A 24383-nucleotide genomic window follows, 5' to 3' on the forward strand; every position below is an offset into this window, starting at 1 on the left:
CAATTTAGTTTTCGTCCTGGCTTTTTCATACAATCTGTTGTCCTAAAATTTTTGTAGCATACAGATGGCTATCGACTAAGGTAAAATTACAATTCTTGTTTTCCTAGACCTCTTTAAAGCCTTTGATACAGTAGATCTTTCCCTTTTCTTTGCTAAACTCAAAACATTAATCACAAGTTTAACAACATCTCCAGAGCCACATTTGGCGTTGTCCTCATGGCTCCGGTGACACTGAAACAAGCTTGTCATTGGGTGCCACTTAATAACCTGACTGCTTTGGCCTGAAGAGTCTTGTTCCACCACACCACCGACCCATATGTCAACATTGGTCTTAAGATGCGGGTGTACAGCCATAGGGTCATTTTGGGGTTTAAGCCCCAGTTTTTGGTCCAGAGCCTTCTATTTCTATTCGGCTCTCTGGGTGGTTTTGGCCATGTGTGGATTCCAAGTGAGCCGTTGGTATAGTGTGATCCCTAGATATTTGGCCTCCTTGGAAAATGGGATGACCCGTTTAGACTTGGAATTTCCTTGTGGATGGAACCATTATGGTTTTGTGGGCGTTGACAGATAGCTCCTCCCTTTGCACCACCTGTCAACCAGGTTGAGTGCTCGTTGTATACGATGATGAATCATCACAGTGTTTGCATGACAGCCTTTTACTAGTACAAGGTCGTTCGCATAGCCTAAGCAGTATAATCCTTTTTGTTCCAACTTTTGTAGGAGTTCGTCTACCAGGGTCATCCACAACGGGAAAGTCGTGTTCATGTATTTTCTGGGAAAGAAAAGGGAAAAAAGCCGCCAGTTCAGGGTTTCTAAATAGTCTAGACTCAATTACGAATCTAGCGCGAAATCCGATTCAGTTTGAATCCTAAGGCTCGTTTCTGGGTACTGTAATTTCTAGCCCCTTTGTGGAAATCTGTGTACCCAGTGTGAAAAATTTGTGATGAAGACGTGATGCGCGTTCGAAGTTTCGAACCTCGTACAAGAAGTAAAAGGTAAAAATATCAGGAAATAGAGAGTCGGTAACCTTCGATTTAGTTGAGCACCGAGTCCGCGAGAGGGTGCCCGTGCCGACCTCGTGGGTTCTCAGAGCAAACGCCATTTTTGTATTCCCTTTCGTAGGAACTGAGTTCTCGTCTTGTACCCGGAGTCGCAGTTCGCCACACATTTTTTGGACTTATTAGTTTTTTTACGATTTTTCTTTAGTTGTCTTTATTTTACCGTTCTTAACGCGGAGGCAGCCTTAGATAGGTGGATACGCCGATAGAAATGAGTACGACACAATACGGCATAGGCGTGACGAAGAATCGCTTCGAACTCGCCGACATATTCGACGAGGACCCTCTGGAAGTGCTCAAGATACACGAGCAGGAGAGAGAGGCGAAGAAAAAGACGAAACTTTCCGAAAAGGAGAACAAAGGGAAAGAGCCTCCGGCGAAGCCCAAAGCCCCGGCCCCGAGAGGCAAAGGCATCAAAGAGACACAAAATCTCAAGCCCCAGGAGCAGAAAGGAAAAGAAGGTATTCTCTTTTTAAAAGTTTTTTTGTTTTTTAAAACTTCTTAACAACCGCGGCTTTATTAATAAAACTCGCCGCACTCCGCGTGTCTTTTATTCGACCTTCGGTTTTTCGCTCGGACCTCGGGGGGGTGGCCGTCCAGGTGGAAGACGCGACCGATCGTCGTTTCTGTCGGACCTGATATAACGTGTCGCATCCATCTCAATTTTTTTGTTCCAAAAGGGACTCGTTATTTGGAAAAAAGTGGGAAAAGTTTTTTTTTTTATCCCTCGTCTCCAGTCTTAATTTAACTTTTTTCACCCTCACTCGTTTTCCATTTGACCTGAATTAGAAACTCGGCTTTTTATACACGCGGCTCCACCGCGAGGGTTGCCACCCGATTTGGCCGATTTTCAATATACGCGATCCACAAATTAAATAAAAATCCTATATAACAATTATTATCATTAACCCTTTTTTGTTTAAAAGTAAAACCAACAATGACATTACTATAAAAAGATGGAAATTCTATCACAAATTCATCTGTTGCCAATGACCATACCAAACAGTTGATACTAAACCAGAGTTTTGTGCATAATTATTGGCTTTGTTCCTTTTCAAAAGAATCCGTTTATTTATTTTCCCCCTTTTGTAAAGTACTAGTGGTAAACAAGATTTTCTTTTGTGATAAATCGAGTTAATTCGCCCTGAACTGGACGTAACAATTGTGTAGCACATGTCCATAAATTTATAACAACACCTTGCGAAGTATACTCGATGAATAAACACACAATAAAACAAACAAAATAAATTGGTTAAAATTGGAGTTTTTAAATTGTGAAATGTGTTTGAAATGTTTAAATTAAGCTTTCATCGCTTGGATGATATCATCCGTCTTCGTGTTTGTAACAAGTAGCCATTTTGTAACTGTTATTCCAAGTACACATTTTTTATGGCCTTATCAGTTGATATCTGGCCAAAGTAAGTTTAAGCGATCACCCAACATCCCCAAAATTGCCTGGAGGGGTGAAGGCTCTGTGCTAAAAGTGGGGTACTAAACCGCAAAAATGACTGTGGTTCTACGCCTGTGTCATAAGACCAATGACTAAAATCACAAGGCCGGTGGTGTGGTAGACCAAGACGTTTGTTATTAGGTGACCCTCAAAACTTGCCTTAGTGTCACTCGAGAGAACAAATGCCAATGCATCCTTGGAGGTGCAGCTAAATCTTCCACCACTCCATATTCTAATCCAAGAATAAGCCAGAGCAGGGGCTCATAAATGGACAACCATCTGCAAGGAATAGGTCATTTCAACGAACGATGGAAACTGAGGGAGGAGATGCAGGCAGATATCATAATGTAGTACCTTTCCGTAAAATTATAATAGCACCTTCTTGTAAGGTATCCCATTGAATAAACACACAATAAAACAAAAAATTAAAAAATAAATTTTTACAAGTTGCAGTTTGTAAATTGTGAAATGTTTAAATAGAGCTTTTAACATCGCTGCGATAACATGCACCTTTGCTTTTGTATGTAACAGTGGCTGTTTTGTAACTGTTATACCAATTAGACAAGTATTATTATTTTTACGGCCTTATCAGTTGTTACCCGGTCTAAGTAACTTTTTCAGCTGCATCCAGATCACACAAGACCCTCCCTCCAAAAAGAGCCAAAATTGCCTGAGGGAGGTGCAGAAGGCTCTGTGCCATAACACTAATGTTGACATATGGGTCAGAGTGGACCAAGATATTGCGAAGGTGATCAGATTCTTTGGTGGCACTCAAAGACAAGTTTGCCTGTGTCACTGGAACCATGAGAATAATGCCAAAATAGAAATACCTCTGAAGACCAATTTCTACTGGTATACTGACGGCTCAAAAGCGGAAAGAGGCACTGGAGCTGAGTCTTTGGGATGAATCCGAAGACCGAACTGACTTTAAACTTAGGCTGTTGTTTTCCAGACTGAAATTATAGCAATTGAAGCCTGCACCAGAGTAATAAAAAGATTAGGAACATATTCCAGGAAGATAACCATTTTCTCTGGCAGTTAGGTGGCTCTTGAGGCCTTAGCGTCATGAGAGGTAAAGGTGCAAATGGAATTTATACAATACCTGGCAGAAATCAGTGACACCAAGGACCTGACATGGGTCCCTGGGCATTCAGAACACAGAGGTAATGAGAAAGTGGACATGTTGGCCAAAAAATGGGCCTATATGAATTCTCTAGGCCCTGAACTGTACCAGCAAAGAAATTCATAGAAGGGCCATCTACAAGACTTACAAAGGAATTACTGGACGGTAACCGCAACAGAATTAGGATGCCTCTTAAGCCGCCTAAGAAGGCACATGCATTGGATAGGAGTACATACAGAAGAAATGCTGTGTAGATATTACTAAGAAAAAGAAATGACCGCAGAACACGTGTTTTTATTTTTATTTATTTATTTTTTATTTTTCTTTTGAGGGTCTAAGTAGATTCTTGCAACTATGAGAGGAAAAGCTGCAAGCAAGTTGCTATGCAATGCTGGCACAGCTAGGAGGTACCTGAAATAGACCCTTTACATGAAATTTAAACTCCAAGGCTTCAGGCCGATTCTATATAGATTCGTACTACCTGCCAAAGCCATGCCCCGTTCTCAAACATGAAAGATTTTCCTTTTTCTACCTCAGCAAACCATGGCTTATAAATCACTTTAGGAAATAAGGATCATAATATTTACCCACTTCAACAGTTGGACAAATTTTGCCACTTCTCCATAGGTTTCTGCCCATTACAGCCATTGTTTCATATCCTACTACTACAGTCGGTCAGGCCAATTTGTCTGCCTTTTTGTTAAAGCTAATGTCAGCATGACCTCTTGAGTACACAGAACAAGATCTCAACCAAAAAGGTTTTTTTTTTTTTTTTTTTTTTTTTTTTTTAATGACTATACCTCTTTGTATTAGCCAGGTTCTGTGTTGATTAGTATTTTCAGTATTCATATTTTTGGGAGAAAGAGTAGTATGAAAGAAAAACAGACAATTTAGTGAGTGAATTTTGGTGGGCAATTAAAATTTGACTCATTCAGTTTTACACCATCATTTTGAAAATGTGAAATCATGCAGATCTCTCCTATGGCCTCCCAGTTGATGATACGAGTTAGGCACTTATGGACCAAGGGTGCTGATATCAGAATAATTCAATTTTGCACAAAATTCGACTTGTACACTTATTATTCATACAGAATTATTAACTGAATTAACAAAGGTTTGATGATTTACCAAACTGATAACGAGTGTAATTCTAACAAAGCACACTGGAAAATGCCAAAAGAGAATTTCTGAAAAAATAATAACACCATTAGAATCAACTAATTTATAATAAAGTATACATGGTTAGAAAGAGAAACAGTTCCTTAGTTGTTAAATTTCTGATATAGATTGAGCAGGTGTTGTTCATTGTAAATTTATCTCGTAATTTCCTTATTGAAACTGTAGCTTTCAATATTGTAAATATGTCCATGTTAACCTTGAAAATTTAATAATAATATCAGAGTCCTTATAAAAGGGTTATATGTAACTGTATTTTATTTCAAATTGATCTTATCCATGATTTTTAATATAAAATAATAATTAATCTATTGAAGGTAATTTGTGTATACATAAGTCTGATTTTAAGAGCGATTTTATTCAAAGATTCCCTACCTAGGAACAAGTAAAAGTCAAACGGCAAGGGGCAAGGTCTGGAGAATGAGTATTGAGGGTAGTGGGGTACTGTTGCCAAACAAACTTGGCGATTTTACTCTGACAAAGTGAAGCTATGTGAGGCCTGGTGTCATGGTGAAACATGATGTTGCACCTATTCATCAGAGCTGGATGTTTGTCCTTCAACACTAACCCAAGATGCAACTATAAAGAAGAGGAAGAATTCAGAAGAGCATCAGATACAATAATATGGCACATAGATGACTCCAGAACAAACAAAGGCATCAGATTGGGTGTTTTCTGTACAAGCCCAAAATATGAGCAGTCAAACTCATTAGGGAAGTACACTAAAGTCTTTCAAGTAGAAATGCATGCCATCAGTGCTTGTGCCCTAGAAAATCATAAAAGAGTAAAATATCATTGATAAGATTGGATAGCTAAGCAGCTATTAAACTTAGCTTGTAAAACAATCACATCAAAATTAATCAGTCAATGCACCCAACATCTCCAAAACCTGGGGAAATACAACAACCTGATGATATCTTGGGTGCCAGGGCACAAGGGAATTTTGGGTAACGAGAAAGCAGACAGACTGGCCAGAGGAGGATCTGCAAGACCATACACAGGCCCCAAACCTATACTTACTATAACAAAAATAAATATAGAATCCTCCATTGCAGAATAGATCCAAACAAAACAAAAGAACTGAATGAACTCAAGCGGCACTAGACCACAGTGAACTAAAACAACCCTCAATGAGATAGGCAAACTTGCGAAGCAGCAGCTCAATGGAGACATAACCTAGCATACTGAAAAAAGCTAGGGAATGAATTGTAGCAAGCAGTCAATTACCTATATTTCTGGGAAGAAAGATTGAGTCTGTTGCAGTGAAGTAGGGAACTAGGAAGGTACAATAAGCCAGAAGGCCTCAGTGCCCGGGGAGCACAAACCCCGCTTGCTAGTACCCTCATCACCATCATCATCAACCCAAGATGTTCTACCTAGACACTGTATACCTCTGCCTTAAGGTTTGGGTTGCATGATAAGTTCCCAATAAATTATTCTTCAAATAGCCCACCAAACAGACTTAAGGAGGGGGCAATCCTGCCTTTGACATTTGAAGGCGGTGTTTTATTCTTCTATGGTTGGTTTTTCGGCATTTAACATTTTTTCTTTTCATCCCCAGTGAAATGGGAAATAAACTTTTACGGTTTATTCTGAGGGACAAGGTCCAAGAGTTCAAAAACCCATGGATCGAGTTACATAATGTATCCCAGTGATCGGATTCTTCTTTCTATTGTCTTGTGATGTACCTGATATCTGTTTGATGGTTCTGATAGTTATGAAATTTTAAGATTTTCACCAAATTCCAATTCGATAGTTTTAAGTGTTTTCACAGTTTAATCCCCCCCCCAAAAAAAAATATCAGACATCCTGGAAATTGGATATCTTATCAACTTATCAGCATGATTTCTGTTCAATTTAATGATTTGCCACGTTTGATTTTCAAGACAGAAAATAGTTCATGTCTTTTGATAAAAGCGAAATAAAACACAAAACTTTTAGTCTTTTTTTTTCTTTTGTTAATTTGGAAATTATATTTGTACAAATATACCTTTCTAGCATAAGACTAATATTTAGCATTGGTTTCCTTCTGGAAGAATTGATTGTTTAATTTATGTTGGAATTTAGCAAATTATAAGTAGTAATAAATAGCAAATGTTGGAAATGTATCAATTCTTTATAAGAACATAAAATTACTGACTATGCATAACCAGTTGGCTTAAGCAATCGATTAGTTAGTATATTTTATATAGTAGTATAGTTTTTGAGATTTTTATTTGTGATAATAAATAAATTTATGCATTTGTCAATAGAAAAGGCTAGGGGCCCAAGGCTAGAACGTGGCCCAGGTGGTGGTGCTAGCCAGAGTGCTGGACCTGGAGGTGATCGGAAATTTCAGGATAATCGCGAGGAAGTTAAAAACCGAAGAAACAGGGAGGATCGTCCTCAAGGAGATTTCCACAGGTAATGTAACTGTTAATTTTTTAAATATATTCAATGTGCAATTTGTTATTTTGTTAATGATTATAAAATAATAGTTGCAAGGCTGTCTGCTTGCATTTTTGGACATGTTGATTGCCCTTGGACTGATCCGACAGGACTGAAATCTGCAAAACTAGAAATCTAAATTTTAAAAGATAGACAAAAAGTAATAGGATAATTTTTTAAAAATCTAAAGCAATAAGAAAAATTACCATCTCTGTAAACAAGATATCTTTNGGAAAAATTACATGTAAAAAAATAGTAGGTGAAGTTAAAAATTAACCTTTCTCTAGAGAGGGTCTTGTTGGAAAAGTCTAAATTTACTAAACAAATGAAATTAACCGTGCCTCAGTTGTAACTAAATAATGTGTTAAAACCTAAAGTCATTTTAAAATTTAGAGCTAAACGAGTTAGCACCACATTTCATCTACAAGTTGGGGTTATATGAAGGCTAGGGACAAATTTAAGCGGAAAAACGTGGCAGAATTTCATTCATGTAATTTCACACCATCCTAGCAAGTAGAAATGTTCCAGAACCGCCATATCTGGGTAACAAAACATCATCCATCATAATACCTGTGACATTGCCACACCGACACATAAATTTGGCATGTGAATATGGCTTGTTTAAATTTAGTATCCTTCTTGGCTGTACAGCATCATAGTTTATTTAAGAGTTCATCAAAAGATTTAACATACATTCAATAATACTTAAAGAATTTGTCTGGATGCTGTCTTTTTCATATTGGCAATTATACTGGCCTCCTCAAATGAATCAAACATTCTAAATTGCAAGGTATGAACAGCATATTCTTTACATTTTTTTCACCTTCTGGAGCTTTATGGATACATACAATCTGTTGAATATCTGTTATTTTATTTTATTTTTTTTTTACACCACAACTATAGTTCCGTCACAGAACTGAAGCTAAATTTCTGTGTGATCTGCTCAGATTTGGTGTAATGGCCGAGACGGAATTCAGTTGAATGAATGAAATTTCTCACATGAAAATCTCTTTTAGATTTGACCCTACCGTAGTAAGAAACTCCTGTATTAATCGGTAAAATTCTTATATTGCTTTACATATTTACAGGGAAGACAGACCAGAAAAGACTGAAAGAAGAGATTACCGAAATGACAAGAACACATTTTACGGAGATTTGAATTCAGAAAACCGAGGACGCGGTGTGCGTGGTGGCCGTGGTGGATTCAGTGGACGTGGTCGAGCTGGTCGAGGTGGGGGCTCCCGACAGAGCTTTGATGCGCGAGGAAAGCGTGAATATGATAGACAGTCTGGCAGTGACAAAACGTAAGATTGGCTTAAATTATTAGTTTTAGTTTTAAACCTTATGAAAGATATTTGGGGTTTAATTATAAAGAATAAAATAGAATTTTGTATTAAATTAAGGCTGACTTGACTGTATAGGTTCTAAATATTCTAGTAAATTGGGATTTTTTTTTATCAAGTTCTATTAATAAAGTTGATAATTGACCCTCCATGTTGTATGCTTGTGTGTGTTCGTATGTGTGGAACAATTACTAAATAATTGAAATTTTACTTATTTAATTTAACAGTCTAAAATGATGAACTTGCATAAATCAAATTGATACAAAAAAAGCTGCAATAATATTTAAAATTAAATTCATAATTACTATTGTTACCATTTTCTGGTGTTCTAACAATTTAGCCTATGTTGGTATGCTAAATGCAATGCTTTTCTATTTAAAATGCTTAAAAGTTTAATGATGGCTTGGCATGAACATTCAACATTTATTGCTAATAGTCATGAGTGCACTAATCAATATTCCATTTGTTTATATGTTAAATTTCAAGATTGTGAGGCAATGAGTAGTGGGTTTTGAATTGAAATCTGGTCTCTGTACTCTCGCTATTAGTTCAGTTACAATAAGCAAGATTCAGTTGATTTCAGGCTAATAGTGAAAATAAGTGAACCAGATTAAACAGTTAACACATACACCGCAGGACCTATTTCATTGAACAAGTTTATCATGGGTATATTTTTTTTTAGAGCTTGGTGCCACGGTAGCATCATCTGCCTGGTGAATTAACTCATTGATGATGCCTCCGTGGTGTCATCCGCAGTGAAAGTGTTAATTGATCTAATTTATAATTTTTAACCTAAATAAGAATGTATATTGATTTAAATTTGCATTCATAAGGCCTTAGTTGCATGATATTTTAAATATGAATTTAGTAAATAGACAACTCCACAGTAAGTATAATTGCATGTTATATTTATTTCTGTAAGTACTTACATTTACCTTGTGCCAGTATAATTACTTACCTAGGAATGCATACGTTATTTTGTTTTAGTTATTAAGGAGGAATTTAAACATTTCTAAGATTGGTTATTTTTTATTTTTTTAAGGCCCTTTAGAAATGTCTCACCTCTACATTTCATAAACCTCCACTGTTTACTATGAAAAGGAAAACAGAAATGTACTAATTTGTGGCATAACGCAAGAAAAAATTGCATCTTATGCTCACAAGCTTTATCTTACAGTTATTATTATAATTACAATAATATTGATTTGTCGCAAATGCTTACTAATGGAAGGAGTCATTACAGTGGTGTGAAATCCGTTGACAAGAGGGATGGGTCAGGAGCTCATAACTGGGGGAACCACCGTGATGATCTTGAGTAAGTACTACTTTAGTGCATCAATAGAATTTTTTTACATAGATAAGCACAACAGAGCATGTTAGTTACATTTTTATTTCAATTCTGTTGTAACATTTTTTTTAAATTTTTTTTTAATCCAAAGACAAATGGTCGCAATGGTTTACAACATCAGTATGTTATGTACGCTGTTAAATGTAAACTGGGAGTGAAAATTGTAAAGATTGTATGGGAGTTGTGGAGAAAAGTATTTTGAAAATTTCATAAATAATTGACTAATAAAATATAAAATGCCTTAATTATTGACATTGTGTAATTAGATTTACGAGTAGTAATTAAAGTGAAAAGTCATCCTGAAAAATAAATATTTCAAAAGTTTAAAATCCATACTTTTACAAGAACCAGTAGAACTGTTACTAATTGCCTAAACAGTACAAATCTGCATTTACACAGTAACCCCTGTCTTTCCTCTGCGGGCAACAACAGTTTGTCGACTTAGGAACAAGTCAATTGGTCGTAATTTTAAATCATTTAAATCAATTTGCCAGAGGGTATCAATACAGGCTGGAAAGGCCCGCAGTCAATGTTTTAAAGGAATTAGTGTCAACACACAAGAAACCAAAAGATTTAAGTGTTTATTTAAATGTTCATTTCATTCCTGACTGAACCCAGTTTTCTAAAAAATGCCATAGATTATGGCTCAGTGATTAACCTTTTCGGGACTATTTTCGGATGCTAAAATACATTCCCCTGCCTATATTCTCTGCTGCTACGTGTATATATGCCCTGCATTTGAACTCTATATATTTATGAATGAGCTTTTTGTCTAAAACTCTGGCACCGTGAGGGTTCATATAATCTCGTAGTTGAAATCCCTCATAAAAAATTAAATAAATAAATTAATAAAATAACAAAAAACAAAATAAATACTGATTTATTGAGCTCGAAGGTGTTTTAAATAACACAGATTTTGAGTGTTATTATAACATTGTAACATAGGACAATATAATGACCTCAAAGAACATGTAACTTTGCAAACCAAGAGGAGATTTTTTTGTAATCTAATTTAAAAAAAATATCAAAGAAAATATTGCTAGTATACATTTTCATGTTGAACCAGCAAGGGGGTCATCATTTATTGGGTCTTTTTCCACTCACCGGTATTTAAGTTATTCAAACGCATTAGGCATTGCATCATCTTCAGTGAGGAACTGTCATAAGTACAATATGTGCTTTGTCTAAAATATATGATGATATGTGTATTTGTTCCAAAATTTGTATATAGGAGCTGTTCAAAAATAATTTAAAATAATTTTTTAATAATTATTAAATTAAAAATAATTTAAATGAATTAATGTGTTGTCCTTTGCTAAACATTGAAAATACACGGTCCCTAGCAGTTGTTTAGAGATCATTTCAAACTTACCTTACCTTAATAGGGTACATAATTATTAGAAATGATGGATTAAATTAATATTTAAATTATCAATTAACAATAAATATACTCATAGCATTCATTTTACAATTTAAATATTATCTGAATAACTATCGATTAACGGTCACTAATCTCTACACATTATTTTAATAATACATAAAATTATTATTTAATTTTATTAAGTAAAAAACTTCAAATATCTATCATCATTTATCTAATTTTTTGCTTTATTCTTAACTTTTTATATTGGATATATGCATAAATTTTTAATTTTAAATTTTGCATAAATTGGTAAAAGCCTGATGACTTATACAGAAAGAAATTGTTAAGTCCGATTTTCAGTGCATTTTTGTTCCAAAATCAATTTTTAAATGGTTGTCTAAGGATCGGAATAAAAAAATTAAATAAATAAACAAATAAAATAAAAATTGGAAGAGGCAAGATCGGGAGACTATTGAGGGCGATGGGGCATTTATCGCAAACTTTGTAATTTTAATTTTACTCTAGGTAAGTCAGCTGTGAGGCTGGCATTGTCATGGTGAAACACAATGTTGCAACTATTCACCAGGTTGAGATGTTTTTCCTTTAACGCTGACCCTAGATGCTGCACGAAACTGGCAATGGTACCTTACGAGGGTGCTGTCCTACTCTTGACGTCAATGGTGGCATTTCATTCTCCTTGAAAATGGTCCTTTGGCGTTTAACATATTTATAAAGGACCCACTTCTCATCTCCAGTGACCAAATAGGAAATAAACCCTTCCTATTTGTTCCTATTCAGGTATTAAATGCAACAAGCCATGCAGTCTTCCTCCTGAGGGACAAGTCATGGCCCAACAAATTAATACCCTTGGCTAGAGCTTCACAATATAGCACAGAGATTTTTATTATGCGATGCTCCTGAAAACTCCGATAGCTCTGCTATGGTTAATTTGTCATCATCCTCCAATGCCAGTATTAATTCATCACTTCTAAACTTGTTAGGCATTCTACTACGAGGCTGGTCCAATTTGTTTGCAAATTTGTTGTAAAAAAAAATGTTTGAACTTCTGACTAACATGTTTAGTTGTTATATTCTGACCATAAATTCCACATAAATTTGACCATAAATTCCACATAAATTTTAACAGGCAAGTTTCAAGTTTGAACTTTTATAGCAATCACTGCCAGATGAACTTTTTCTGCTTCCATTTTGTATAGGTCATATTTTATTCTAGACTGACTTTTGGGATCAACTACCCTTTCATAAAAAATGTCATTCAGTAGGGGTTTTTCGGATCCTAGAGTGTAGCAGGTCAGGTAATAATGAGTCGCTTTTTAAGGATAAAATTTGAAAAAAAAAAACTTATGCACACACCCAGCACAATAATGCAAAATTTTGTAAATATACTGCGATTATTTTATTTAATTTTTAGTGAGCAAAATTATTATATTCAAATGGTATATATTTTATTTGATAATTAAGGAAAAGGTTTACAACACAAGTTAATTTCTGTACAATAATTTTACTCACGACAGTAATTAATAACTTGATTTAGTGTCCTTGCTGTTAATGATTTGTTTGTTCAATGCTGTTAATGTTGTTATAGCTGATTTCTAGTGGTATGCGTCCCCAAATGACAGGTGAACTTCCATTGATGACCGAAAAATTCTTGTTGTGGTTGAGCTTGTATGCTAGGAAACAATTCTGATCTGGAGGTATTTCTCAATGTAACACGCAGTCATGACGTTTCCAGGTTCTGGGGAGTTAGGGTGCCAGTGTAAAAACCCAATCATAATGCAACGTATACAATCAACATTGTTTGATGAACTGGCAAGGTTAATCAATTCTCTCTTTGAGTGTGTCTCTTGTGTTCTACTATGCTAGAAGTGCTGTAGTGTAATAAACATTTGTTTGCTAATTTTTGTCTTTGCATCGTTCCTTGAGTTGACTGCAGATGAATTTTTTTTTGCCGTTGGAGTTCTTGAAGGAGAGTGTGAAGTGAGTCGCATTTCTCTTGTTTTGGATTGTCTGAATTGATATTGGCTACAGTTGTCATTTTACAGCTGGTTTCTTTCTGATGTGCATTTAGAAATGAATTGCGTCTTGCTTGAAGAATAATGTCTCTCATCCCCATGGCATTGTGACTGGAATCTATTGTCAGGACGTTTATCTGCAATTCTTATGAGAACTTGCTAAGCATGAGGACCAACCTTTGTGACAGGCCGACATCCCCAGCATTGAACCAGTAATTTCATGGTCTTTTCATTATTTAGTAATAAACTAATAGAAATCAGGTATATTAAAATAACCTGTGAACAAAACAAAATAATTCTTTAGATTTTTTTTTTAATTCATTCGTTTAGTGGTGAAAGTAATAAGACAACAATAAATTAATTTTCATATTAATTTTTCCATAATTTCTTTTTACCAATCTTCATTATCTAAAACTTACCCACCAAATGTGGATAAAAGTTCTTGGTTAGGAAAATTCGTGCTGACCAGGCACAGGGTCACTTACTGGGTCTGTCTCCACTTGTAGGTTTTTGAGTTATGCAAACGCGTATCCTCACTGAAGATGGCACAATGCTGAAATGGATTTGATTAACTCTAAAACCCTTGAGTGGAGACAGACCCAGTAAATGAACCTGGGCCAGTTCAGCATGAGTTTACCGACTCTCAGGCCAAAAACACTCCACCAACTCTTAAGAAAAATCTATTATTAGAAAACATCATTTTATCGTGCTGATAATTTGAAAAATAAGCAAAATGCATTAAGGCCAAGTATAAGGATGTCATTAATTGTAATTGCATCAACAATAATAAAATATATAATAAAACAGTTATTTTGGAATCTCGTTTTCTTGTGTTCAAAAAGAAAAAAATTGTGTAAATTTTGATTTTACAATGGAGAAAAAACTTGATTTGCATATTATGGTATAATTATGTGAATGATTTGTTGTATATACAGTTGTCTTAATTGCCTGTTGTATTTCTGTATTGTCCCATAACCCATTCAAGGCAGTCAGTGTGATATATCGTGCTCTTTGTCCCCCAGTTGAGGTATTCTGAGAGAGCACGATATCGCACTTGCACCCCAAGTGAGGTTCTGGGAGTGTGATACCGAGCTTTACTCTTTCACATTTAGATTTAAGTTCATAGAAGCAGTGTGCTATTGAAGTTATTATTTTTAGTGCTAGTGAGAGTGACTGTTTTAAGCAACATAATGTTTCTTTGAGGTTCAATCTTAAAAGTGAAGAGACTAGAGACGAAACCATACTTGCATTACCAATGGCAAGCTCTCAGTACCAAACTGGGGGAAGTAAAAGTGCAATTTCACACTCCCCGCCCTGAATGTGTTAAAGTCTATTTGATCATAATAAAATGAAAAATTGCTTTTTGGTTTGACACATGGTTTTTGCAGTTCTTATTATGAAGAATTTTATATGCATCACTTTATAACATTAACGCTTTATGCACACCATGGTTACTAAAAGAATGAACCATTGCACTGGCATGTAGAAAAGAAAAAAGGATAGTTTTGTATTATGCTTTTTTTTAAAAGCTTTTTAATGACGGTGGCTTATCAAACACTTAACTTTATTTGCTAATCATGTAAGGTGTTCCTTAATAAATTAAAAAACTAATTTTGTTCAAAAGCCAGCCTAATTTACTCAGGTTGCAAAATTTAATAAAGGATTATTTAGTTATGAATATATTTTAAACATGAAAATACTTAAGATGTACGTGTAAGTATAATTTCCCTTATTGTGAGGATAATATTATATGTGATGTAATAAAGTAAAAATGCAATATATTTTTAAAATTTATTTTCTTATTTTATCTATTAATTCATTTTTATTGTTAATTTAGAATTTTTTAAAAATCTTTATGATATTCCTATAAAATTGAGACATGGGGACAATTTCAATAACATTTTTAAAAAGGTATGGATTTATAGGGGAGCAACATATATGTCGCACAAAATTGAGAATACATTTTGAAAGGCGTCAGATATAAAAAAAAATTTATCTTTTCAGGAGACAAACACTAACAAAATGTTGAAAAAAGTAGTAGGGTCCCATTAAAAAAAATAAATAAATAAAAAAGTGATAAATTATTTTGCATTGTTGCTGCTATTCTATAAAATTATGCTCAATGAGTAGTATTTGGTTTTTTATTTGGAATATCCTATATTATGATTTAAAACGTTGTGAGTTTTTTAGTGTTTGATACAATTTCATCATTTTTATTTAATTTTGATTAAATTTATGAAACAAGTTAAAAAAAGTCTTGATTTCTATACTTATTTCTGTCATTTCTAGTTTTGCCAATTGCCAATTCAACATGCTACTGTATCTTGCAATATGTTCTACGATTTCTCTGCATATATGATGTGTTTGCAGTGGGTCATTTATTTTAAAATCATGTTGGAAAGCATGTCTAATAACTTCTATGCTGTGTTCTATGAAAACTTATAATTCATTTTTACTTTATTTTTTTATTTATTTATTTTTTTTTTTCCGGCTAACTACTTGGGTCATCGCCGGCGCCTCACATATAAACCTTCTCGCATCACTTACTTTATTTACTTACTTTATTTTATTTACTTTATTATACATACTTTTTTAGAGAGAATTTCAGTGCGTGCATAGAAGCAAATATTTCTTATGTTGTTATATTTCATGAATAATTAAATTTAAAAAAAAAAATTAACAAACTTTTCATTCTAGTAATTGCAGATGCTTTGAAATTGTTGTAGGGACTTAAATAACCCAATGACCCAATCTGATGAAGGGCAGCAAAACTGGTCTCCTGAGAAAAACGATCCCGAAACTACTACTGAAACTAAGTTAGTATAATATTAATACATTTTTCTGATTTATGTTGACATTTAGTGTTATTATAATTCAGTATCAAAAGCAATGTTATTAACAAACACAATGTTGTATGTTATATTGGTTCTACTTTTTTTCTTTTAGTGGACCGCCTGTTGAAGGTGAGGAAACTGCGACACTGCAAGAAGAGGAACGAAAAGAACTGACTCTTGATGAATGGAAAGCTCTCAAAGCCCCTAAGCAGAAACCAACCTACAACCTACGAAAAGCTGGTGAAGGCGAAGATCCCTCTCAATGGAAAAAAATGTACGCTCTACAGAAAAAGAAAGATGGTGATGATGAAGAAGAAGAAGAGGAATATGTAAGTAAAATGCAGGTGAATATCTGCTCTTGTTGAGTTACATGCCACTATATACTTGTAAGTTTCTCGTAATTTTTTTCCTCCTTCATTAAATGTGAAATTTTTAATAAGGAGACTGGATCATGTTGAGTTAATATGCTGTTCTTTTTTAAAAAAACTATAAAATTATTTCATTTCGATGGTTGGCAGAGAAAACTAAATGTTCTGTGGCATGTACAGGGTGTATTATATTACAGAAGTCACTACTCCAGGTTATCTCATCTCAAATTGACCTAAAAAGTCCCTATTGTCCAAAGTATGATTCTCAATTTAGTTATTTCACTTTTATGGTTACTTCTACCTTTCACAACTTTATTCCCTAAATGATTATTTAAAGATTGTGAGATGCGACATCTCACGATCTCCAAATAATCATTAATTAACAGTCATTAAATACTACACATTTATTTCATAAAATTCCCTGTATCTCATAAAATATTAGTCCTACTGTAAATCTGATTACATAAATGGAAAGAACATTACATAAAACACTATGAGTTTCTTTTTTTTTATTGTAACCTTAAGCAAAAAAAAAATATATATTTTACAAGTTTCCAAACTTCTTGTCTGAAGTGTAAGTATACTATCCTGGTTCTGTACATACTGATAGTGCATACAGAAAAGTTACCCCTAGTAATAAGGTACTTAATGTAGGATATACGTAATTTTTGAAAAGTTAGTCACCTTATAGTTATCACCAGTATAAACTTGACGTTTAATTGCTAAAAATTTTATCTTTTGGTTATAAACATCTGAAAAAAGTATACATCAGGATTTGGAAACTTATTAAATAAACTATAACTATTCAAAAATAATGAAAGCAATACATAAAAAAGTACAAAATTGAACATACAAAAAAAAAAAATTAATAAAAATTAAATTAAATGTTCAAAATGTGTTCCTTCTAAATTAATGCAAGCCTGACATAGTTTCTTAACAGATGTTTTAGAAAATTTTTATTTTTTTCAATTTTTGTACAATAACTTAAGAAACTCTAAAAATTTTGTATTTTATTTGCTTAAAATGACAATTAAAAAACAACAACAAAAAAACAGGGTTTTCAATGCTCTTTCCATTGGTGTAATCAATGAAGAAGGATAAAATTTTTATGGGATATGAGTGTCTGAATAGAATAAAGTTGTGTGTGAAAGGTTGAAATGACATGAAAAGTGAAATATCTTGAATAAAATTAATAATCAGACTTTGGGCAATTAGCACTTCTTAGTCCAATTTGACATTCATGGATAATCTCCTGAATTATTGACGTTTGTTCACTCTGTACATTTCTTTATTTTGAACATTTGCAGCTAATTGGCTCATTCTCAGCAGCCCAAATTCATTCCTCAATGAATGAATGAGCAAGTCTACAGACGGTTTGACATACACTTCAACTATGGATTTTAATTAATTCTTCAATTCAAAACTTGATATCATGCTGTAATGGGTTGAAACTTTTTTTAAATTAATTTTTTTATTTTTTAAAGCAAAGTCATTCTCATTACTGTGAGCCCAGCATTCTTTCCAAGCTTATTCCCATCCACAGTAGAATTTTTAATTATTTATGAAATATATAGCAAGCAGTACTATTTTATCAATATAGAAGCACAATTTTTCATAATACTTTGATTATAGGAATATGAAAGTTGTGAATATCCGCAACGTGTTGGGAGGCAAAAGCATATCTTGGACATTGATATTCACTTCAAGGATACCAGGGGGGGAGTACGCGGACGTGGAAACAGAGGCACTGGCAGGGGCGGTCCAAGAATGGGAATGCGTGGAAACAATGTTAATCCAAATCTTCCTGAAAAACATACTTCATCCGTAAGTGATTTTTTAAATATATTTTTTAACACTTTTATATTAGAAACAATTTGTCAGATTTGATGCATGATAAATAATAACGATTAAGTATAAATATACGGAGTCTATATTTTTAAAATACAATGAAGTAGAAATGATAACAAGCACGATTTGTTTGTTTTGTTTTTTCAGGGACGAGAGAACACACAAAAGCTTGCTCCTAAAGTTGACGATGAACATGATTTCCCATCTTTAGGTTGACTTGTGCGCTAGTCTAAGTGGTATTTAAAGACAAGTTGGAAAAAAAGGAAAAATATCAGTAATGTTAACCTCTACTAGTTTGGAAAGAAAAATAGAATGTAATTTGCCTAAAATTTATTGTCTAAAAAGTAAATACATACAAAATTATTGTGAAAATGGAAATTTAAAATCTTAGGTATACTGGAATATAAAAAAATAATAAAAACATAATAAAAAATGAAATCGGTATACTCTGTCCATCTAAACGTTATTGAATGCTAAGAAAATAGAGTATGAAAAAGCCATTAGGTTTTTATACTCTCATAGTATGTACGTATATTATATTTGTTAGGGTATATATGCATAAATTATGAGTTCAAATTATTCACAACATTACATTTCAGAGATGCTCATTAATGTAAAATTAATTTGTAGATAAGAAAACAAAAATCTCGGTGTTAGAACTATGCCAGACATTATGTATACAAAAACATTGATTATTATTATGTTCCTTTTTTTTTCTTCAAAATATTCAGAAATATTACAACTGATTGTACAAAATTTAAAAAGGTCTGGAACATAGCGTTAGTTACATGTATTTATGTACCCAATTTCCTTCTTAAATACAGCCAGTAGATTATTGGGAAATAATAAAACGAAACACATTTGTTAATGATGTATTAAAACTTTTACAGTGAGGTGTTTTTAGAAAGCCTTAAGTGGATTTTTCATTTTATTTTTTATTTTTATTATTTTTATTTTTGTTTTAACAAAGCCTGGGTTTTCATAAAATCAGGAAACTCAAATTGAAAACCCTATTTGTAAATAGTTTTGAACGTGGAAATACCCTATTTTTTCATTAATTTTTCCTTGTAAATTTCCATTAAAATTGTAAGTTTTGTTTTTATTTTTTACTTTCTTGAATTGATATTTACTATCAATTGTGTGCTAGCTAGCATAGTACAGTGACAATTTTAATTTTTCACGATTTTGATTTTGGTGATTGAAATTAAATATTTTGTTTCATAGGCTAATTGTATTGTGAATTGCAGGAGTTCAATTAAAAACAGTTGACTGATTAAATGTATTTTCTGTTGTTTTTGTACACTTGGAGAGATTTAAAAAAAAATCAGATCAAATTTCACTCAGTATCATTCACTGTCCACTGGATGGATAGTGAAAATAGACATTTAGTTTTTTAAGTAGACAGTCGTTAAGACTGACTATGATTCACTGCCTTTCAATTTTTTTAAAATTCCACTCATAATTTAAACAATTTTAAATTGTTATGTGAACTGTGTCATGATTGAAGATTAATTGAACTTGTGAACAAAATTAAATTTTGAATCTGATTTGTTTGTTGTTGTTTGGTTTATTGGAATCTTTTAACTGCTAGTGATTATCTCCGTGGCATAAACTTTTTTTTTAAATTAGAACATTTTTTTTTAAACGTTATTAATTGAATTTTTTTAAAGTGTCAGACTATTAAATAGTACCCCTTAGTGGAGGTAATTAAAGAAACAAAATGTCCTAATGTTTTTGTTACTTAATGTGGCTGATTGAAACCATTTTATGTAATAACGGATATTTTCGAGCTTAGAGCTTCTACAAGATTTCTCTGTATGTTCTTATTGAATTCTCTTATTTTTCCCATCATAAGATAACAAAATACTTTTACTTGTATTTGTAATAATCTATGTCATTTTCAAAAATTAAGGTTATATTTTGATATATACATTAATTATTACATATAAAGTAATTTTTATTTTGGGCAAACTAGTTCAAAATTGTATATTGTTCTACATCTTGATGTAATTAAAAATAAATTGTTTATCAAAATTACTTTTACTTAATTTAATTGTTCCAATAGAATTTATCCACAAAAAGCAAGGCCACAGTTTGTGCCGTAAAATTTACAGTAGCAACTCGGCGATGCTCAAAGCCAGGCTTCTGAGAAAATTGAATAAAAATTAAGACATGCTCCTTTTAAACCTTAATTTTTATCAAATATAATGCTTTGTAGAATACTGGGGACGTATAAGGTTAACCGTCCCACGTTATTTTCTGCCAAAACAGTTTTTCATTTGATTTTTCATTCAGGGTCTGCTGACGGATATCCAAGCTGTGTATGATTTATAGCTTTCTTAATATAAAATTCATAGTTTTTCTTAAAGCATTATATATTAAAAGAAAAATAACAATTCCTTTTTGTTCAAAATTTTCAAATAAAATTACATTGTGTTCAGAAAATCCTAATAGAGGAATATACTGGAGGGTAGTTTAAAAAAACAAGTAGACAATACAAACGAGAGAAAAAAAAACATTTTCTGGGTCTTAAAAGACCTGCAACAATCTGGTGAGTATTGTAGTTTGAAATAAACAACAAAATACTAGTGTCCAATTTTATTTGTGTCTGAGTATATTAGTTTCAGAAGGGTTCTTGTAGGGTGAGAAAAAAAGTACTTTAAAGTACTGAATTTTCAAAACGTAGGGGATATATTATGCCCCACTATCTATCTAAACAGACAAAGTGTGGAAACTACTCTGCTGAGCTGCCTTGCTGATTTTTCTATTTGGGATGATGATGGTGATCAGACACTAGAAAGTGGGGTTTGTGCTCCCCAGGCACTACAGCCGTCTGGCTTATTCCTAGTTCCTAAGTTCATGTATGCTAGGTTAAATTTCCATTAAGCTATCTTTGCATTCGAAGATGATATGGGTGGCTGTTCCTTACTCCTCATCACAAAATCTGCAAATGGGATCATTGTTATATATGCCCATATTTTCTCTGATGCCAGTGACCGGGTAATAGTCATTTCACTCCTCCAATTGTAGCAGTTCTGTGTGGAGCCTCCAACTTTGGATTTTTTGATAAGTACTTACAAATTACTCATTGAACAATTCTATGCTAAACCTGCAACAGGCGCAAAACGATACTGTGCACGATATTTTTTTATTTTTATTGTATTTTATTTGAACTTTTATTCTGATTGGGCCAAAAGTGGTTATTCATTCTCTACGTTTTCAAGTACTGGGAGTGGCAAGTGCCAGTATTTACTTTTCTTTATCCCATTTGTTATGGAGTCGTTAATGACAAAATTGAGGTTTTCAGAACTGTGTACCACTTTCGCCTCTTAATGTAAGTATAATAATTTTTATTATTTTGCGATATGTGATCACATTTTAATATTTATCTAGTTATAGATATTGTTTTAGTTTTATTTTATGTTTGTAATTTGTTTTTTACTTTTTAGGTCTGAAAATTTGTATAAAAAATTTGAAAAATCTTGGTGGTCCTCCGACAACTCTCTTCTTATGATACATTATGGATCAGTATTTCCACTGCCTTGCTCCATATAACTTGAGCAATAAGTACATATAAAAACTTTACCAGCTCCCAGAGTTATGCGGGATTTACATACTGAGTTTAATATATTTTTGTCTTTTATTATTACGAAGATGATTGATGATATAGTGCTTTACACTGTTGTGACAATATAGGAGAGCACAGTGACAGCTCTAGCCGCTTCCTCGTCAAGAGGGCAAAGAGGTGGGGTCCTGAGAACTAAGACACTGAGGTTTAGGTGTCGGCCAGAACCCGGGCATAGAGGGAAAAAATTTACCGATTGGTCTAACATTTCTCAACTAATAAAGAAGAGGTATTTAATTTTGAGGCACAGTTCATTCAGTCAGTCTTAATTATATTGAGTTGTAAAATTTTATATTCTCTATTTATTTTCCATTATTTTATTTTTATTAATTAGAAGTTATTTTGTTTGTTTAGTTTACCTTCCTTTTTATTCAACTTTTTTTAATCATTCCTTGCAATAGCTTCTACTGTAATAGTAGCCTGAAATACTGAGGCTACCAACACTAACAATTTACATTTATATCAATAAAGCAAACGTTTGTAGATAAAGAGAAACAAAACTTACATAAAAAAATGAGGTAATGGTTGCCTCAGGACCCCACCTCTTTGCCTTCTTGACGAGGCAACGGCTAGAGCTGTCCCTGTGCTCTCTTATATTGCCACAACAGTGTAAAGAACTATGTCACTTTGACAATATTTACTGACAATAAAAAAATGAAACAAACAGACGTAAAGGAAATTTGAATAATGATGGTTCCAGTCTGCTAATTTTTATATCATTTGTTTAAATAAGTATTTAACTTCCTAAACACAAGTCTTTTATATTATAAACGTTTATGCTTATATTTTTCATTCTAATTGTTCCTGTGGTGGTATATTATTATCAATAAAATGTTGTTAAGGTAACTTTCTATTTTAGAACTCTTTTGGTCATAATAAAAAAAAATATATATAAAAAAAGTTGGGGTCTGACTAAACTGAAAAATGTCCCTATGTACACAGTGGTTGTTAGACCAATGATAGCCTACGGATCGGTGGTTTAGTGGATAATGTCAGCTAAGAGTGGTGTGCTGCTCAGAGATGTGTCTGCATCACTGGGGCTTTCCCCACTATACAGGGTGTCCCAGTTCCTTCTGACGAAACTCAGGGAATTGATTCTACTATTCGTTTGGAGCAAAAAAAAAAAAAAATGCTTAGGAGAAAATTTTCGGATAGTTCTCTATTTTGAAGATATTTGTCAATTTAGGTTTTTTCAACTTTTCACTACCTTACCACATAAAAACGTTTACAACTTCCAAAATGTTGAGACTACAACAAATCCAATTACACCATTTGAAAGAACGTTAAATTTGCTGTAAGATACTTCTTTGCAATAATCTGAATGACATAAAATGTTNTTCATACTCACAAAAACCATACCAGAAAGCTTCATACTCACAAAAACCATACCAGAAAGCTTCATACTCACAAAAACCATACCAGAAAGCTTCATTCAATAAAATGCAATTGTTCTTCTTGTAGCAAGCACCTAACAACAAAGGAGGAACTTTTCAGAGGAAATGCTCAAAGTGTTTTCCCTCTTCTCGAATGCATAACTGACTTTCTGAATTTCTACCCCCCTACTTTGATGGGTGAGGGGGAGCTTAAGGCAGGGTTCTGGGGATGCCATGACCCCTAAATTCAGATTTAACAAAAAAAATTCAAATTAAAGTACCTGTTTGAGCAGACTGGGAGAAAGGGATCCTAGGTAATGCCTACCATATCTGGAATACAAACGGCTCCAAAAGTGAATATGGGTCAGGAGCTGGTATTTACGGAAAAAAAAACAAGTACTATCATTCATATAACCCTTGGATGATATACCACTGTCTTTCAAGCAGATACTGTGGTACTGAACACTGCCAAGGAGATTAAAAGGCTACATATAGTTAATAGAAGAATAGTCATCTACTTGATAGCCACTTAGGGCAATTACCGCATTGGTGGTGAAGTCCAGTCATTTGGAATAGCATTAGGGCCCTATCAGACATTGGGGAATACAACAAAATTACCCTTGTCTGGGTACGAGGGGATAGGGGCAATGAAGAGGCCCATAAATTGGCCAAAGAAAGTTCAATGAGGACAGCTATTGACCCTGAAGCCCTTTGTGGAAACCAAACTGCTAAACACATGGATCCCATCAAGCAATGGATTAAAAATAAGTTCTCTGTTCAATGGAAATGTAGACCAGGACAGAGACATGCAAAAAGTATATCAAAGGACCACAGAAATCTAGGGATGTATTACAACTAGAATAATAGTTTATTTCAGCTAACTGCAGACTCCTAAGTCACATCACATGTATAGACTTAGAGTTTGCAGAAGTAAACCTGTACACACATTGCCAGGAAGATGACAGTGGCGGAGATTCCTTGGAGAGGAAAAGCCCAGGCCTGAGGGATTCACAC

The 24383-nt window shown here is 33.5% G+C and overlaps 1 protein-coding gene across 5 annotated transcripts; it reads left to right on the plus strand.

Annotated features, from left to right (window-relative positions):
- The first annotated feature begins 1033 nt into the window (after positions 1-1033).
- LOC106670696 (plasminogen activator inhibitor 1 RNA-binding protein-like) lies at positions 1034-20405 on the plus strand. 5 transcript variants are annotated; one of them, XM_014401239.2, is made up of 8 exons: positions 1034-1519; positions 7060-7210; positions 8323-8538; positions 9821-9892; positions 16045-16137; positions 16268-16499; positions 18156-18347; positions 18519-20405. In XM_014401239.2, exons 1-8 carry the CDS (start codon positions 1270-1272, stop codon positions 18585-18587), a joined length of 1275 nt encoding a protein of 424 aa, XP_014256725.1. In that variant the 5' UTR covers positions 1034-1269; the 3' UTR covers positions 18588-20405. The 5 variants fall into 5 exon arrangements, with proteins under 5 accessions (XP_014256725.1, XP_014256727.1, XP_014256726.1 ...); XM_014401241.2 differs by having other exon boundaries at positions 16268-16484; XM_014401240.2 differs by having other exon boundaries at positions 16048-16137.
- Positions 20406-24383: the final 3978 nt, after the last annotated feature.

Source organism: Cimex lectularius, unplaced genomic scaffold (genome assembly GCF_000648675.2).
Source record: "Cimex lectularius strain Harlan isolate CLEC.00 unplaced genomic scaffold, Clec_2.1 scaffold235, whole genome shotgun sequence".
Classification (NCBI taxonomy): domain Eukaryota; kingdom Metazoa; phylum Arthropoda; class Insecta; order Hemiptera; family Cimicidae; genus Cimex; species Cimex lectularius.